This window comes from Callorhinchus milii, unplaced genomic scaffold (genome assembly GCF_018977255.1).
Source record: "Callorhinchus milii isolate IMCB2004 unplaced genomic scaffold, IMCB_Cmil_1.0 Scaffold20, whole genome shotgun sequence".
NCBI classification, from domain to species: Eukaryota; Metazoa; Chordata; class Chondrichthyes; order Chimaeriformes; family Callorhinchidae; genus Callorhinchus; species Callorhinchus milii.
The window spans coordinates 4,352,228-4,368,683 of NW_024704761.1; the positions used below are offsets into that span (position 1 = coordinate 4,352,228).

The 16,456-nt window shown below is 53.8% G+C and overlaps 1 protein-coding gene across 1 annotated transcript; it reads left to right on the forward strand.

Moving 5' to 3' along the window:
- The first annotated feature begins 303 nt into the window (after positions 1 to 303).
- On the forward strand, positions 304 to 15,044 carry LOC103175734 (dual specificity mitogen-activated protein kinase kinase 6). The gene is given in 13 exon segments (XM_042342499.1): positions 304 to 362; positions 5,031 to 5,094; positions 5,904 to 5,952; positions 7,205 to 7,318; positions 8,739 to 8,858; positions 9,496 to 9,612; positions 9,896 to 9,947; positions 10,405 to 10,413; positions 10,416 to 10,531; positions 11,061 to 11,138; positions 11,389 to 11,525; positions 13,061 to 13,106; positions 13,732 to 15,044. Coding segments are annotated over 13 exon segments (996 nt in total). The 5' UTR covers positions 304 to 343; the 3' UTR covers positions 13,807 to 15,044.
- The last annotated feature ends 1,412 nt before the right edge of the window (positions 15,045 to 16,456 follow it).

The following is a 16,456-nucleotide window of genomic DNA, read 5'->3' on the forward strand; positions in this document are numbered from 1 at the left end:
GAGGTATGCAATCGACCATTGCTCCTGCATTGCGACCACCTTTAACGAGAGAAAACCCAGCATTTTGCCCCAAAAAGACACCCAGGGCGGATGAAGAGGGTTCGAAAACCTGCAACATTTTGCATCTCTGTTGCACAGCTGCAAAGACCAAGTCTTTTGTGATTCCCTCCCTCTCCCTCTCCCTCTCTCTCTCTTTCTTCTCCTCCTCCCCCCACACCCCCCCTTCCACCCCAACCCACCACCACCTCCTCTCCTCCTCCTCCTCCTCCCATTTTCCCCTCCCCTGCAAGCAGGGAGGAGGGAGGAGGGAGGGAGGGAGGGAGGAGAGAAAGAAAGAAAAAAAATGTCGCTGTCAAAAGGAGGTAAGGTTTGCACAGATGCAATAACGTGGGGGGGGGTGTGGGGGGAGAGGGAGATATTATTTGAGCAGAATCTGGCTGTTGCTGTGGCTTTTTTTTTTGCAAAAGAAACCTGACGTGTGTTGCAAAATGCATGGGTTGCACCTTGAGGTTTTGCAGCAAAAACACACACACACACACACACACACAAGAGCCCCAGTGTTAAGTTTCGTGGTGGGAGGGGGTTGGTGGGGGGGGGGTTGGTGTTTGCAGAGAGCTGATGAATGCATTTCCTGTTTGAGCTGAAACATTTTGCATTTTTTTTGCAGGGAGTGTGTGAGAGAGAGTGAGTGAGTGAGTGAGAAAGAGAGAGAGAGAGAGAGGCAGAGCTGCTGCTGCTGTTGGGGTATTTTTTATTGCACTGTTCAGCTGAACACTGACGTATTTGCATTCCGATTTACTGGGATTAACAGAGCTCAGGGTTAGCTTTTCCTTTGGTGCAGACGAGCCCTGTGGTGCATGAAACAGCATTGCAATGGAGAGGAGGGTGGGGGTGTGGGGGTGGGGGGGGAGGTGTGGAGTGGAGAGGGAAGGAAAGGGGAGAGAGAGAGAGGGTGGGTGGGTGGGTGGGTGTGCAGAATCATGTTTTTTTTTTAGTTTGCAAAGAATGCATTGCATGCCAAATGTTAAAGCTGAATGCAACACCAAAAATGTTCTTCTTTTGGTGGTGGGGGGGGGGGGGGGGGGGGGGGGGGGGACTTGTGAAAAAAAAGTGAAGTGGGTGCAAACTGCTGCACTTTTGCATCGAAAGCATTTCTTTTTTTAAAAAAAATGTGAATGATATGATAATAATAATGCAAAGTGCAATCTGCAGATTGTCTGTGTGAAACCTGTGTGGGGGGAGGGGTGGGGTGGGGGGGGGGTTGGGGGTTGGGGGGGGGGGAGAGAAACCAAAGTCTTACTTTTGTTGCAAACACCTGAATTGCACCCTGAAAGAAATTGCACCGCATTTGCTTGATTATTTTCTTTGCCCCGCCACCTTTTTTTGGTGGGGGGGGTGGCGGGTCGGTGGGTGGGTGGGTGGGTGGGGGCGGTTTACGCAGCGATCTTCAAACTCTTCTGCATCGCATTGCACAACCGGTTGGTTGCAAAGTCGGAAGCAGAAATGCATACTAACGACACACCACAGCACAGCCCCTTTGGCCATGGATCCTGCGCAGTAAAAGTTCCTGCGTTCACTTTGTAAACGCGTTGCAATTTCCACCCCCCACCCCCCCCCCCCTTTTGCAGATGCGAGCTCTCATTGAAACTCCACGCGATGCCAATTTGAAACCCCTTTCCTCTCTACCCACCGCCGCCAACGACAGCCTATCCAGCAGTGACTCTCTTGCCTTTCTTTACAAGTTTTGCAACCACAGCACAAAACATGTACGTGCGACGTGGTGCCTCGAGTTAAAAAAAAAGGGGAAAGGGGCTTTACATCGAACAGACGCCTTTCCCAGTGGCATAACGCTTCCGAGCAGCTATTGGCGGCTTATTCACACAAGCCGGGTCCTATCTACCTGCACGACGCTCTTTTTTTTGTCCTTTATTTGTGGCTCTCAAAAAGGCCTTTCAGTCGCCAATTTCAATCTGTGATCGTGACCTGTTACGGTCCTAATAATCCCTGCCACTTTGTGATTGCGCTACGCGACTGGAACGTCTCAAAGCACTTTGCAGCCCTTGCTGTTAGGTGTCGTGACTGTGTGTTTTGTAGGGGGCAAACACCGCGCCCGATTCGCGCGCAGCAGTGCCCCACAAACAGACATGGAGTAGGCGACCAATTTCATCTTGGGTGGGGTGGGGTGGGGTGGGGTGGGGTGGAGTGAGGGGGCCGTTTGTTGGTCAGGACAGTGGGGGAGAGAAGAAACTCTTTTCGAAGAGTGCCACAGGATCTTTAACCCACTTGAACAGGCCGACGGAAGCTCGGATTAATGTCTCATCTGAAGGACGGCACCTCTGACAACTCAACACCCCCCCCCCCCGCCCCCCAACCCACCACCCCTCAGCACTTCATTGGAGTGTCATCCATGTGATTCCAAGTCCCGATGCGGGGCTTGAACCCACAATGTTCTGGCTCGGAGGCAAGAGCATGACCAGTGGGTCGGGCAAGCGTATGATACGGCAGAACCAACCCACCGGCGGACCTGTCTACGTGTTTAATTCTCTGCAACGTCAGATTAAACCATGTCGTTTAGAACGGACGGACGTGGTTTCTGATACCCACGAGGCAATCGCTCGTGCAAAAATTCCATTTTGGTGGGGGGGGGGGGGACGACAGCAAAGCAGAGCTTTTAATCAACTTGTGCGAACTATTTAGAAAACATAGTTCATAAATTCTTACAGTATTCTCAGTATTCTGCCGTGCAAGGTCAACCAGTTGGACAGGGGTGGTGGGGGGGGGGGGGGGGGAGGGTGAAGGAAAAATCGTTACGATTTTGGTGGAGGAGGATGTGCATACTGTCTAATTTTACAATTTAAGACCAATTATTTCATTATCTCGAAAGTAATTGATTTTCATGTGAAACGCTGCTCGGCTCTTCAGCAGAGAGTCGCCGCGGAGAATAAAGGGGGTGCCAGAAATTCTTTCCCTTGGACTTTCAAGATCCTGTGACGCTGTTCGAAAAGTGAAGGGAGTGACGGAGCCAAGCTGCGTACAGAGGAATTACATTAACATAAGTTCCCTGTAGCAGAGAGCACCGGGGTGGGCATGGGTTGGTTGGTACCAGATCCCATTCCTGGCCACATGGGCCTCAGTCGATCTGCCTTGCTTCTTGCTTCTAATCGTCCGTTCACTCCTTCAAAAATAACTCTGTCACCTGTTAGTCCACCCGGTCAAATATAGCCCCTGCCAACTGTAGGGAAAGTGGAAGTGATATGCCAATCGCAGCAAAATGCCACACGCACCCTCCTGTTGTATCTCCAACACGCGGTTTAGTTTCTCATTGCCTTGTTGCCCTTCGGCCTGCGGGCAGACAGACAGACAGACAGAGACTTAGGCAGTCGAGGTATTAAAGGGATCTGATGAAAGGGCCATGCATTAATATTAACCCTCGGTCACCATCCTACCCTTACCCTCCCTGCCCTCCACCCTTGCTGATCCCAACCCCCAGCTCGTGTCCAAATTCCTGACTGTCCAGCGCCTTGGGACGTCGTAGCGACGTGAAAGGCGCTGCACAAATGTAATTTATTGTTGTTAAAAGATGGGGCCAGGATCTAACAAACTGGTTGAACAGGTTCGATGAAACTGAATGACCTCCTTCCGTTCCTGTTTTCCTATGTGTTCCTTAGGCAGATAAGCTGGAGGATGAATGCGTTTGAGTTGTCGGCTCGTGTGTAACGTGCGTCCGTTGTATATTAATTGTGACGATTTCAAATGGTCTGATCTTAAAGCTCCTTATTTACTGCACACAGTGCGCTGGCGCTCCTGATACCGAAAACTGGTTCGTTCGTTCGGTCGTCGTTTTAGACAGGTTTTATTTTATTTAATCCCCCCCCCCCCCCGAAACCCAACACAACCCGTTTGTTCCTCGTTGGGCTAACTTGCTCAGCTATTTTATCACCGCTTGGCCCAATGGTAAGGCAGGCAAATAATGGGCAAGAATGTGGAGCATTTCTGCCGTGCCTCATAATCGAGGAATTCTGATATCGCTCCCGTCTCGTTCGTTCATCGGAATTCCTACCCCGGTTTCAGGAGCTGCTATCTTGACGTACACCAACTCATTTCAGCCCTATTATTTTTCTTCCCACCTCGCAACGTCTCTGTGGGAGGTTTGTGCTGTGGGTACCAGAGTGGATGAGCACTGCTGCTCCTCGCGTATTTAAAGCAGACAGTGCGGGGTGAGGCCTCGGCAGTTTTAGTTGTATCAGGACTGTCGTCAAAACGCGTTGAACCTGAAAGCGCTTTTAAAAAACACTTTTACAACTCTTTCTTACGCACTTTTCAAAAAAAAAAAAAAAAAGTGAACCCCAGAGCGGCTTCAAAGTGGAGGCCGACTGTAAGAATTTACCAAATTCTGGGCATTCTGTAACGAGCAGAGATCAAACAGAGTAAATGTAGACCCGGCAATTTGCCATGAAGCGAATGACCTATTTTATTCGGGGGCAGGAGGAGGGTGGGGGGGCGATGGGTAGGGAGGCAGGGGACCGTAGAGGGGGGGGGTGGGGTGTTGATAGCCAGGACACCGGGAGGAACTCCATTCTGGCATCCCGATTGCTGCCTCCGGCTAATTCAGCCTGGTCCAGGATTCGAACCTGCAACTTTCTGGGTTGCTTTACCTCCCCTCGACCAAAAATAATCTGGTCAATCGATCCGCGACTGTTTGTGGGAACACTGCTGCGCGCAATCGGCCGCCACGCTTCTCCCACGTAATACGCAGGCGATCCCCATCACGCTATGGTCTGTGCGCGAAGAGCATTGCGACGACTGAACGAGGTGATAAGACGCTATATCAAAACGCAAGGATTATTATTAACCGCCCGCTCACCAGCACGCAGGTGGAGAGAAAGGCCTGGTCCAAACAATTTCGACATCAGGGATTAGCGCCCGGTATCTCATGCAGTGAATGGGTCCTCCGGGAATGTGTGGGGGCATTTCTTTATAATAACCCCCTTTCTCTCTCTCTCTCTCTCTCTCTGATTCTGTCTCAACAGGTAAGAAAAAGAACCCGGGGCTGAAGCTGTCAAAGGAGGTCTTCGAGCCCCAGGCCAGCCCAACGTGAGTCCAAACAGGAGCGAGCTCTCGGCCCCGCTTAACCCTCACTGCATTCCCGTTCATCCCGTATCCGTTCCTTTCAACCCTGTTTTGTCGGATTACCACCCAAAGTCTCGTCCATCTCTCACCCCTTCCCTCCCCACCTCCCTCCCCCCCCCAATTACATTGCAGGAATCGCAATTGAACTGAAAACTCCGGAATGATAATTCTCCGGAATGCTGCTCGGACTCTCTCGGCTCACATCCGTCCTTCGGGCGAGATGTTGAACCGTCATCCCGTCTGTTCCTGTAAGGATGGACGTCAAAGAATCCGTTTCTCCTAATTTGTTGGCTAACCCCCCCCCCAACTACTACTCGCCCACCCGATAAGTATCAGTCATTCACTTCATGGCTGTTTGTGGGATGTTGCTGAGCGCAAATTGGCTGCCGCATTCACCTACAAAATACACAGTCACTCCACTTTACAGTGAATCCAGCGAAGCGCTTTGAAACGTCCTCCCTTCAGGAGAGGCGCTGTGCCAAATGCAAGGATTATTATTGATTAAAGTCGGGACTGAGGTCGGAGACTGAGTGGCATTCCCGAGGGTCGGAGTTGGGAATTCTTTCGCCAGTCCCAGGACTTAGAACCCCTTCCCACCCCCTCCCCAGCCATATGTACAATTAGAGCCATGTTTCGGACAGTAATTTTGATCCTATTACCAGGCATCGATTTGATGTCTTGTAGAGGTTGAGTCTTTGGTCACATAAACCGTAACTGCGGGTTTCTCAGTCTGGCTTTGCGGTGTGTGGATCTGACTATTGTTCTGTTTATAGGGCGCCAAGAGACTTGGATTCCAAGGCTTGCATCTCAGTGGGCGAAAAGGTGAGTTGCATCACCCACAGCCCGAGACAGGGGCTTAGAGGACGATCCACCCTGAAAATCTGGTCTAATAGAACTGTCACTGACCAGTTGGTGTTGGTGGCTTTGTCCACCGGAGGGCGTCACAGTAACACTGCACGGCGCCCCTTGTCTGAATAATATAATAATACCGCAATAATTTAGTAATAATAATCCTTGTATTTGGTTTAGCGTCTTTCCCGTCGGAAGGTCGATCCCAAAGCACTTCGCAGGATTTACGTGGAGTGTGCAGCAGCCGCTTTGCGCACAGCAATGTCCCACGAACAGCCATGGATTGACGAGAAGTTAAACTGAAGTCCTGGCCGACTGTCCAGACGGTGGTTAAAGATCCTGCGGTACTATTCGAAACGAGAAGGGAGTTTCATTTCATGGCTGTGTCCGGGACGTTGCTGTACACGAAGCTGGCCCGCAAAGTGCACAGTCACTGCACTCTACAGCATATCCCGTGAAGCACTTCAAGCCTTCCTCCCGATGTGAAAGGCGCTGCGCCAAACCTAAAGAGCTTATGAATGATTTAAGGGTCTTGCAAAGCCGCAGCGCAACACGTAGGGCACCGGAGGGTGGAAGCAGTGCATAAATTCTCCTGCAGGGAGTTTATAAACCAGTTAAGTGTTGGAATTATTATGACGACATTTAACACTGTGGGCGAGTGAGCAGGCGAACGCTCGTGACCTCCGCGTGGCATCGAGGTTTTAGCCGGAGGAGAAAAAATCCGAACAAATGCAATAATAATCCTTGCATTTGGTACAGCGCCTTATCGGGGCGTCGGGACGGCTCGAAGCGCTGCACGGAATGTACCGTGAAGCGGATTGAACTGTATCCTCTGGGCGAAAAGTGCCAGGTTTAGCCATTCTCCGAGGAACTTCGCTCTTTCTTTTGAGCGTCAACATTTCGTTTCCTTTCGCCTCCCGCTTCCACGAGCACGTCGTCTCACTGCTGCATGGTGGGGGGGGGGGGGGGGAGCGTGGGGCCGGCGGGGGTTCCGTGTGGTCGGAGTTGCCGTCCTTCGGAGGAGATGTTACACCGCGGTCCGGCCCGCGCCTGTTTTTAACGCCAGGCGGGCGTTAAAAGGGCTGATTGCGCTGCTTGGAAAGAGAAGGGGGGGGGGGGGGGAAGCGGGCGGCTACAGGCGGTTTTGCCTGTAACCTCGGAGGATGGATGATCATCCGTTGCTGACCCCTCTTTATTTCTCTCTTTCCCCCCCCCCCCCCGCCAGAATTTTGAAGTGAAGGCTGATGACCTGGAGCTGCTGTCGGAGTTGGGCCGCGGGGCCTACGGGGTGGTGGAGAAGATGCGTCACACGCCCAGCGGCACCATCATGGCGGTCAAGGTGACGTTCCCAACGTCCCGCGGGGCTCGGGGCCCGGGTGGGGGGCCGGGAATCGGCCGTGGGCGCTCTCACCTCGCGCTCGGGAAGTTTGCGGGTTCAACGAGCTCCCCCCCCACCCCCTTGAAGACGCACAGACGTCGCACCGTGACATGACCGCCTGACAAGTGTAGTGACTGTGTATTTGTAGGCAAACACCTCCCGATAGTGCAGAACCACCCCCCCCCCCTCCCCACTCCAACCCAATGAGGTGTCAGCCTAATGTTCCACAGTGGGGTTTGAACCCACAGCCTTCTGACCCAAATGTGAGGGAACTGGGTCAGGCTGATACCTGTTGCACATCTCTTTCTCTCACTCTCTCCCTCTCTCCTCTGTCCTCCTCTTCTATTTCTCCGGCCCTTTTTCTATCCCCCTATTTCTCATAATCTTTTTTTTTTCTCTCTGTTGCTTCCCCTCTCTTTCCCCCTCTCTCTCACTCCCTCTCTTACTGTTTCTCTCTTTTCTCTCTCGTTCCCCCCTCTGACCCTTTCTCTTTCTCTCCCTCTCGCTGGCCTTTCGACGAAATTATTCGGACCCGCCGGCCTGGTGAGGGCACCGCAGACAGATGTTCCGCGAGTGGAAAGTATTCCCGGGGAGACAGCTGAGGCCATTCCAAGTTTTTATTTTTGCTCTTAGTGTTTTAAAGGAGCAAAATAAAGGAAAGTTAAATCCGTTCCCATTGAGAAGTGGGGGGGGGGAGAGAAAAAAGGATTAAGAGAGATTCATCTCTCAACCGAAGGACAGACATATTATCCCAAGCCAAGAGCTAAATTTAGGATCAGAAACAACTTGATCCTCGAAGGTTCAAGATACTAACCTGATGCTGCGGAAAGCTTGGCACCATCGATGTGTTGAGAGAGGGAGCGAGAGAGAGAGAGAGAGAAAGACAGCGATTGATTCACAGGGAGTTTGGAAGTTTGGTGGGAAGGGGATTAGAAACCGGGAAAGGAAGTGGAGGAGAGGGCGAGGTGGGAATCGCGCCTCGTCGCGGCAACTTGCATTTATACCTCGCCCTTCAGGAGGGATAGAGTCCCGGAGCGCCTGTTGTTGTCGTTCAAGCGCTCCGAGACGCTAGCTCGCACGATGGCTGATCTACCTTGTTGTTGTTGTTGTGGGGAATCTGGGAGGATGGGACCGGAATGGTCTGAAGGATTTTCTTCATCCCAACCTCTCTCTCTCTCTCTCTCTCTCGGGATCTCTCTTCAGATCTTCTTCCTCGTCCCTAGTTTCCATCCAGCCTCGCTCGTTGGTCCGTTTTTGCTGTGATTTGCGGTGCCCTCTCTCTCCTCTCTCTCTCTCCCCCCCCACCCACCCCTCCAACCCTGTGGTTCTAACAGTCCGTGCTGTGTCTCTCCCCCTCTCCCGCCCGCCCCCCCACCTCCAGAGAATCCGGGCCACAGTGAACAGCCAAGAGCAGAAGCGGCTGCTGATGGACCTGGACATCTCCATGAGGACGGTCGATTGTCACTTCACAGTCACTTTCTACGGGGCTCTGTTCCGCGAGGTAACTCTGCTGTGCTCGGCGGGGGGTGGGGTGGGGGGGGGGGGGGGAGAGAGGTAGCGAGACCTTCACATTCACATGAGGGAGAGGGGAAGAGAAGGATAACCCCGTCATAGGCTGATTGTTTCCGGGGCTGGACTGTCCGCGTCAATCTGGGACACCCTCCGTAAACCTGCGCAGGATGTGGGGCGGCGGGAGAAGCGTTTCCGAAAACAACAAAACAGGAGGAGGCCATTCAGCCCCTCGAGCCTGTTCCGCCATTCTATAAGATCATGGCTGATGTGAACCTCAAGTCCAATTGCCTCGCCCTTGCCCGTATCCCTTAATACCCGGACCCAACAAATATTAGGTCAGGGTTGTCCTCGCTCCCTGGCCTCCCGTGTCTGGCCAACCTCCCACCTGCCCCCCGCCCGCCACATACATTCATCTCCTCCGCCCCCCCCACCCCCCCCCCCCGTTTTGCTCGCACGCTCGTTTGCTCACTCTCTGCGGTTCTGATCGATCTTCTCCGCCCACCCCCACCAACCCCTTCCCTCCCTTCCTTCCCTCCCTCCCTTCCTCCCTCCCTCCCTCCCTGCCTCCCTCCCTCCTTCCCTCCTTCGTTCCATCCATCCATCCATCCATCCTTCCATCCTTCCAGGGCGATGTGTGGATCTGCATGGAGCTGATGGATACCTCGCTGGACAAGTTCTACAAGCAGGTGATCGACAAAGGGATGAACATCCCCGAAGACATCCTGGGCAAAATCGCTGTCTCCGTAAGTCCACCTTCGCGGCATTTAACCCTCCGAGCTCCACATCCGCCGGGAAACTCTCACTCGCTATCCGAGGAGCACGATTTGATGTTACAGGCGCTGTGTCCAAATGCCGTTGGTTATCTGTTAGTCTATCAATCTCTCTCTCTCTCTCTCTCTCTCTGTCTATCCATCGATCGATCAATCAATCGATCTGTTGATCTCTATCTCTCGATCTGATCTGTTCATCGCTGTAACTGTCGGGCGCTGAGTTGCTCTGTAACCTTGCCGACCACTTGCTTTTCAGATAGTCAAGGCCTTGGAACATCTGCACAGTAAACTGTCTGTGATCCACAGAGGTAGGTGTGCGTCTGCGTGATCGTGAGTGGGAAGAGGGTGGGTGAGAGAGAGAGAGAGAGCGTTAAAGCCAACTGATAAGCCGAGAGCATAATTCTTCACCGCTTCCTCCCAATTACTGTAAATTACTATCACAACGAGTGCTGTATTTCTGCAGCAGAAACGGCTCGAAGGATTCCACTCCGCTCTGATCGACGAGGCTCTCGATTAACTGGACAGAGTCACTTTGATGGGAGTCAGTGACCTCCCTGTTTTTTCTCGGCCGCCTTTATCAGCCCGAAGGGTCCCTCAGACTTGGGTCTTGCATCAGAGGGTGGGTGGGTGGGTGGGTGGAGGATGGAGTACTGTAAATCGCAGCCCACTGCGGTGGGTGGGGTCGGGGTCGATGTGAGATGAAGTGGGTGGGGGGGGGAGGGGACCAAAGTGCTTGGAATGAACGTACGGCAAACTCTCTTTCAGACGTGAAACCGTCAACGTGTTGATAAACACGCAAGGTCAGGTTAAGATGTGTGACTTCGGGATCAGCGGCTACCTGGTGGATTCCGTGGCCAAGACGATGGACGCTGGGTGCAAACCCTACATGGCTGTGAGTAGTGTACGAACAAACCCACCCCCTACCCACACCCAACCCCCGCCTCCCCCCCCCCCCCCCCCCCGGACGGACACTGAGGACTGAGCAGAGGAACAGTCGTAGGCACGTCACTGACTCACACGGATTGCGGCTGAATTCCCCCACGCCCCACCCCCCATCCCTCGCGACCGAATAATGGTAATAATAATAATTATAATAACAATAACCTGTACATTTGATACCCGGTTTGCTGTGACTGTAGTGACTGCGCGTCTCTCTGGAGGAGAGAGGGAAGCGTGTGTTCCCATTCCAGACGTGGGGAAATTCCACCCGCGGGGGCGGGGGGGGGCATGAGCAAGTGAACCTGTCGAGTCTGGTTTAGATCCTCCCCCCCCCCCCGCCCAAGCGTGGCGACTGGTTTCCGCACGGAGTTGGGTGCCCGGCTGGTCACAGCGACGGGTTGCCACATGTGTGGCGGACACTGGCCGATCGGGGCGAGGGGTTTGCCTGGTTTTGCTGCCCCTCAGACCTTTCTTCTTCACAGCCCGAGAGGATTAACCCCGAGGTGAACCAGAAGGGTTACAGCGTCAAGTCGGACATCTGGAGTCTCGGGATCACCATGGTGAGAGACGCAGCTCAGCCCAGGTTCACTGAGCTGTACAGCTCTGAGGGTTGGGGGAGGAGGGGGGCGCGGTGGGGGGTGGTGGTGTTTGAGTGGGAAGGGAAGGAGGATGAGAGAAGGTGAGAGTTAGGGATGGGGAGTGAGGGCGTGTGGGTGAGGGTGGAGAGAGGGCGGGGGTTGGGAGGGAGGTGGAGGGAGGAGGGAGCGAGGGAGGGCGCAGTGAGGTCTGACCTGTGCCGTTTCCCTGCAGAACGAGCTGGCCATCTTGCGGTTCCCGTACGACTCGTGGGGGACGCCTTTCCAGCAGCTCAAGCAGGTGGTGGAGGAGCCCTCCCCCCAGCTTCCCGGAGACTTCTCCAAAGAGTTCGTGGACTTCAGCGCTCAGTGGTAAGGACCCGACTGCGAGACCCTCCGCTCTTCACGCCCATTGCACCCCATCCTCACTGCCCCCCATGTGACCGATTGGCCTGAAAATGTATGGGAACGAGAGGCATGGGTGGGGGGGTAGGAGGAGGGGGCGCAGATGGGGAGAATTCTTAAATCCGGCCCTTAGAAATTTTCTCCCACACAGCTCAGTCGGTCACACGATCGCTCCCTCATTTGCTCTGGAGATTTGGAGACCCGTAGCTTAGTGGTCAACCGCGCTCGCCTCCCAAGGCCAGAGGACCCTGGTTCGATTCCCGGGCGGGACAGGACAGGGCGAGACCTTAGCCGAGTTTCTATACTCCACGCGCCGCGGCTTACTAGGCGGTCCAGTAGGAATCCGGTTGTTTCGGGGGTGACAATTCCTCCAAAAATAAAGATGGGGGTCACTCAATCCACGGCTGCGGTCGAGCCTTCCTCGTCGGTCGGTCGGTCGGTCGGGCGCTCGATCCCTCGCTCCAGGCAGGAAGCAGTCTCACCTTGATTGCCGGGGGTGGTGGGGGGGGGGGGTGGGAGCGCGACACAATAAAACATGACACGTAACAAGCTGATTACCGTAACCGACAGATCATTTCCTTTCTTACTGCGACGTTTGGGATTGAGGGTGGGGGAGGATTAGAGAGATTTTCTGAAAACGCTCGAGGAAGAGACTAGAATAAGATATCCTGTACCATCATCAGACGCGGTCTGGCTTTTGATGCTCCCTGGGCTTCCCCTTTGAGTTTTCAAACAGGACAAAAACAGTGGCCGGGTCTGCGTGAATCACCCCCTCCCCGCCCACCCTGACCGTCCTGTTTTCAGAAGCAAATCACATCCCCCGTGAGAAACGAGACAGGAAATAATGCCCTTGGCTCAATAACTCATATTCCTATTGTTCTGGAGGACCATTTACTCGTCGGAAGGTAATTTGTCTCTTTAGTGAGCTGGAGGCGCCGGTCATTCGGGGTCGCTTTTGGGTCGATCGGAAACCTGGTCCTTTTGCACGTGTTAGCATTTCACCAGGGCTGACCCTCGCTCAGACACCTGTGCTCCAGCCGGTGGTTTACAGTTGCCACCCAGAACCGATAGCCCACAGCCCCCCTCCCACACATAGTTACTCTCACCAGCACTTTACTGTCAGCACGTTCCGCTCAATGGCGTCTACGCTGTCTGTGTGGCGTCTACGGTCCGTAGCGCTCTCGTCTTTCGAGTCAGCAGTTTGCGGGTTCAAAGCCCATGTCGCGACTTCGAGGTCACCGTGCAGGATGAGACATTAAACTGAGGTCCTGTTAAGGGGGACGTTATAGATCCCGTGGCACTGCTTGAAAAGTTTTTCGCCCGCTATCCTGGGCGCACAGTCACCCCGGCTTAAAACTGCTCACTCCGCTTCACGGCTGTTTGCGGGACATTTACTGCGTGCAAATCGGCTGCCCACAGAGTTTGCCTACAGATCACTGTGTAGTCACTTTACGGTAAATCCCGCCGAGCGCTTCCAGTGTTTTCTCGTCCTTTCGTTACAGCCTGAAGAAGAATTCCAAAGATAGACCAACGTACTCAGAACTTATGGTAAGGGTCGGCCCGGCAGCTCTCTCGCCCGCCATCAATGTGTGAACCTTTCTGTTTGCGTTGGACTCGGGTCAGTCGGACAGCAAAGTGCGCGGTTGTTGTACAGTCCAGTCTGTCTCCCTACAGACGCTACACGTCCCGTTAGGGGATCAAAGCAACAAAAAGGTGCCGGCCTTTTTGGACGAGCCGTTAAACCAAGCCACTCGTCCAGTATGGACAGGTGGAGGTTTTAAGGTCCTGCGCTACCCAAGAAGAGGAAGGGGGGTTTCTCCCGACATCCTGGCCGACAATATCTTCCCCCCCCACCCCCACCACCCCACCACCTGTCCCACCCACCCTCATTTTACCCACAAAATATACAGTCAATTCACTTTACATTCTGCGAAGACGTCACAAAGATGTGAGAAGGCGCTATATCAAATGCAAGGATTATTATTATTATTACGTATGTACTAATTTACCGGTAGCGCATCACATTACTCACGCGCAGTGGAGATTATTGATTAAATTGGATTTAATACGATTGATACACTTTGCCCGAAACTCGGCCTTGGCGTTAAGTCGGGTTTAAATGTTAACGTGCGTGTGATGATTAACACGTGTGCTTCTCCCGTGTTCTCTGCAGCAACATCCCTTCTTCACGCTACACGAGTGCAAAGAAACTGACGTGGCGTCTTTCGTGAAGCTTATCCTGGACTGACGGGTTTCCCCCCCGGGTCCAGCCCCGGGCAAATCCCGCAACGTCCTGCTTTGGAATGAAATCGGCGGGGAATTCTCTGCACTCGATCGACCCGGAGCCAGGCGAGGGCTCAGCCAGCTGAACCCGTCACACTGGCAGGAAACGGACGGTGAAGTGGGGTGGGTGGGGGGGTGTTGGGGTAGAGGGAGGGAGGGAGATTCATTAGGTTTTTTTTTTGTGTCGTTGAAAGCAAACCCCAGACTCTCGTTTCTCTCCCTACCTCCAGGAGACACGCTCTCCCCGATGTTTCTCTCGGACTCTCCTGACCGGGCTCGTTTTATTAAAAAGAACACGCGCGCACACACACACACACACGCGCACACATACACGCACACGCACACATACACGCGAAGAGGCAGGACTAATTATCGGTTTTAATTTATCTCTTTAACGATTTTCTTTCTGGTCGCCACGTGCTCATTTTTTAAAAAAAAAAATCTTCTGGGAAAGGGCTGTGGCTACACTACAGGGAACGGGGCTGAGGATTTTGTCACTTTAAAGGATCGTTTTTATTCAGTGTCTGCGCGCGTGAGTCCGTGTTCATCTCTGCACATGGCTCGGTGCGCGTGTCTGCGTGTGTGTGTGTGCGTGTATCAGGTACACACTAAATGTCCTTTGAGCACCACAGTAATCCCCAGTGTGGTGAAGGGAAAAGATTACTTACCCCCCCCCCCCCCCCCCCACCTCTCTCTCTACGCGCTGACACTCAGCTCCACTTTTACGGCCAGCCTCCATGCTCTTCTCCCCGACACCCCCACCCCGGCCCTTTGGGGGTTTAGATGTGTCACCTCTTTCCATCTTCCCACGTTTGAGTGCTCGGCAGTGATGCGGAGGTCAGCAACTTACCGGTTGAGCCCCGAGGGGAGAGCGGATCGCTGCCCAAAGCGACTGTTTGAATCGGATCGTGTAGCGTTTGTCAAGCGGAAGCTGGACCTTCGCGTGAAGGGAGAGGCGGAGGACGGGAGGAAGGGAGGGAGTAAGGTGCGGGTGAAGACACACGAGGACAAATAACACCAGCGCAGACCGGTCGGGTTGAGTGGCCTGTTTTCCGCGCTGTAAAACCTTTGTAAATTCTCGTGCGTACCTGTGACCCGTGCGCATGCTTTGTGTGCGTCCGGGCATCCGTGCGTGAGATTGGCATTTGCCCACAGCCTGACCCTCCCTCCACTCTCTGCTCTTCTCCGACCCACCTCCCACCCCACCCCCCCCAACCCCCCCCGCCCCCAAATCTCTGCACACACTCCCCACAAGAACGTATTTGACATTTGCTTTACAGCAGTTTGCACAGACCCATGGATGTCTCGTCTTTTTGGGATGAGGCTGAACAAAGTGACTTGAACATTTATCGCATGCTGCTAACCCCCCCCTCAAACCCTACCCCCCCCCCACCCCCCCCCCCACACACTGAAGGTTTAACCAGGATTAATTCCTCGTTACCCGCTGTCCTCTTGAACGTCCGCCAGGCCACTTGGCGAAGGGACGCACTTTTGCCCCCTCTCATGCCCTGGCGTTCTGAGTTAATAGTTTTACTAGGTAGTTTAGGACGGTTACGATGTGGAATATTAATGAACCACTTGAACCAGTTAACTAGTCTTGGTTTGAGGTGAAAAACGGTAGAAGAAGCGTGTTCTCAATCGCGTTCTCGATCCGCTTGACGTGAGAGTGCGCGCTCGTGTGTGTGTGTGTGTGTGTGTGTGTGTGTGAGGTTTAAGTCCTTTTTAAGTTGTATATACGTGTACCGCACGAGTTGATTGCGTTTTTATCGTGTTGATGGCCGGTGTATTAATTTTGCTTGATTTCCGTGGAGGTCAAAAGGCTTGTGACGAGCGAGTGTGTGTGTGTGTGTGTGTGTGTGTGTGTGTGTGTGTGAACGAGCCCAGGTCAGAGCTGCTATTTCTCGATTTCCCCCCAAACCCCCCCCCCACCCTCCCCACCACTGCCACCACCACTGACGGGAAACTTTCTGTGATGGCCCCCAGAAACTTGCCCACGCGGAAAAAGGGCTGAGCAAGCGTTGGAACAGTCAGTGATTTGCAGTGGCTCTCAACGCTGACCTATACCAACCAGATTGTTGGCTTTCAGTACGTTCCTTGACGGTAACGCGAGGCTAATGACCACTAGGAGGCGCTGCAAGACTTGTTCGGTGCTATCTCACGCCCCAATGAAATGGTCACCGAACCCCCTGAGACAACCCAACACCCAGGTTCCAAAGGGCTCCGTCCCACAGTCCCCTCGCCTCGCTCCCTCCCTCCCCCCCCTCGCCTCCTCTGGGGCCCGTCTCAAGACCCTCCCCCTCGACTGTGACTTCAGGCACCCTCCAACCCCCAGCCCTCCCCGCCCTCCGCCCCCTCCTGATCCCAAACCCCAGCTCGGGTGCAAATCATTGACTGTCCAGCGCCTCAGGACGTCCTCCCGACGTGAAAGGCGCTGCGTGAATGTTATTTGCGACTGTAAATTGCCCGGGGAGCTCGTCTCTGAACCGCAGAGGTTGATGGTTGATGGGGGCAGGACAAGGCCATCCAACTCATCGTGCCTTTGATGGCTCTGTGAAAGAGATCTCCCTTTCCCATCCAATTCCCTTGCCTGGTTCCTTCCCCCACCTACACCCCAC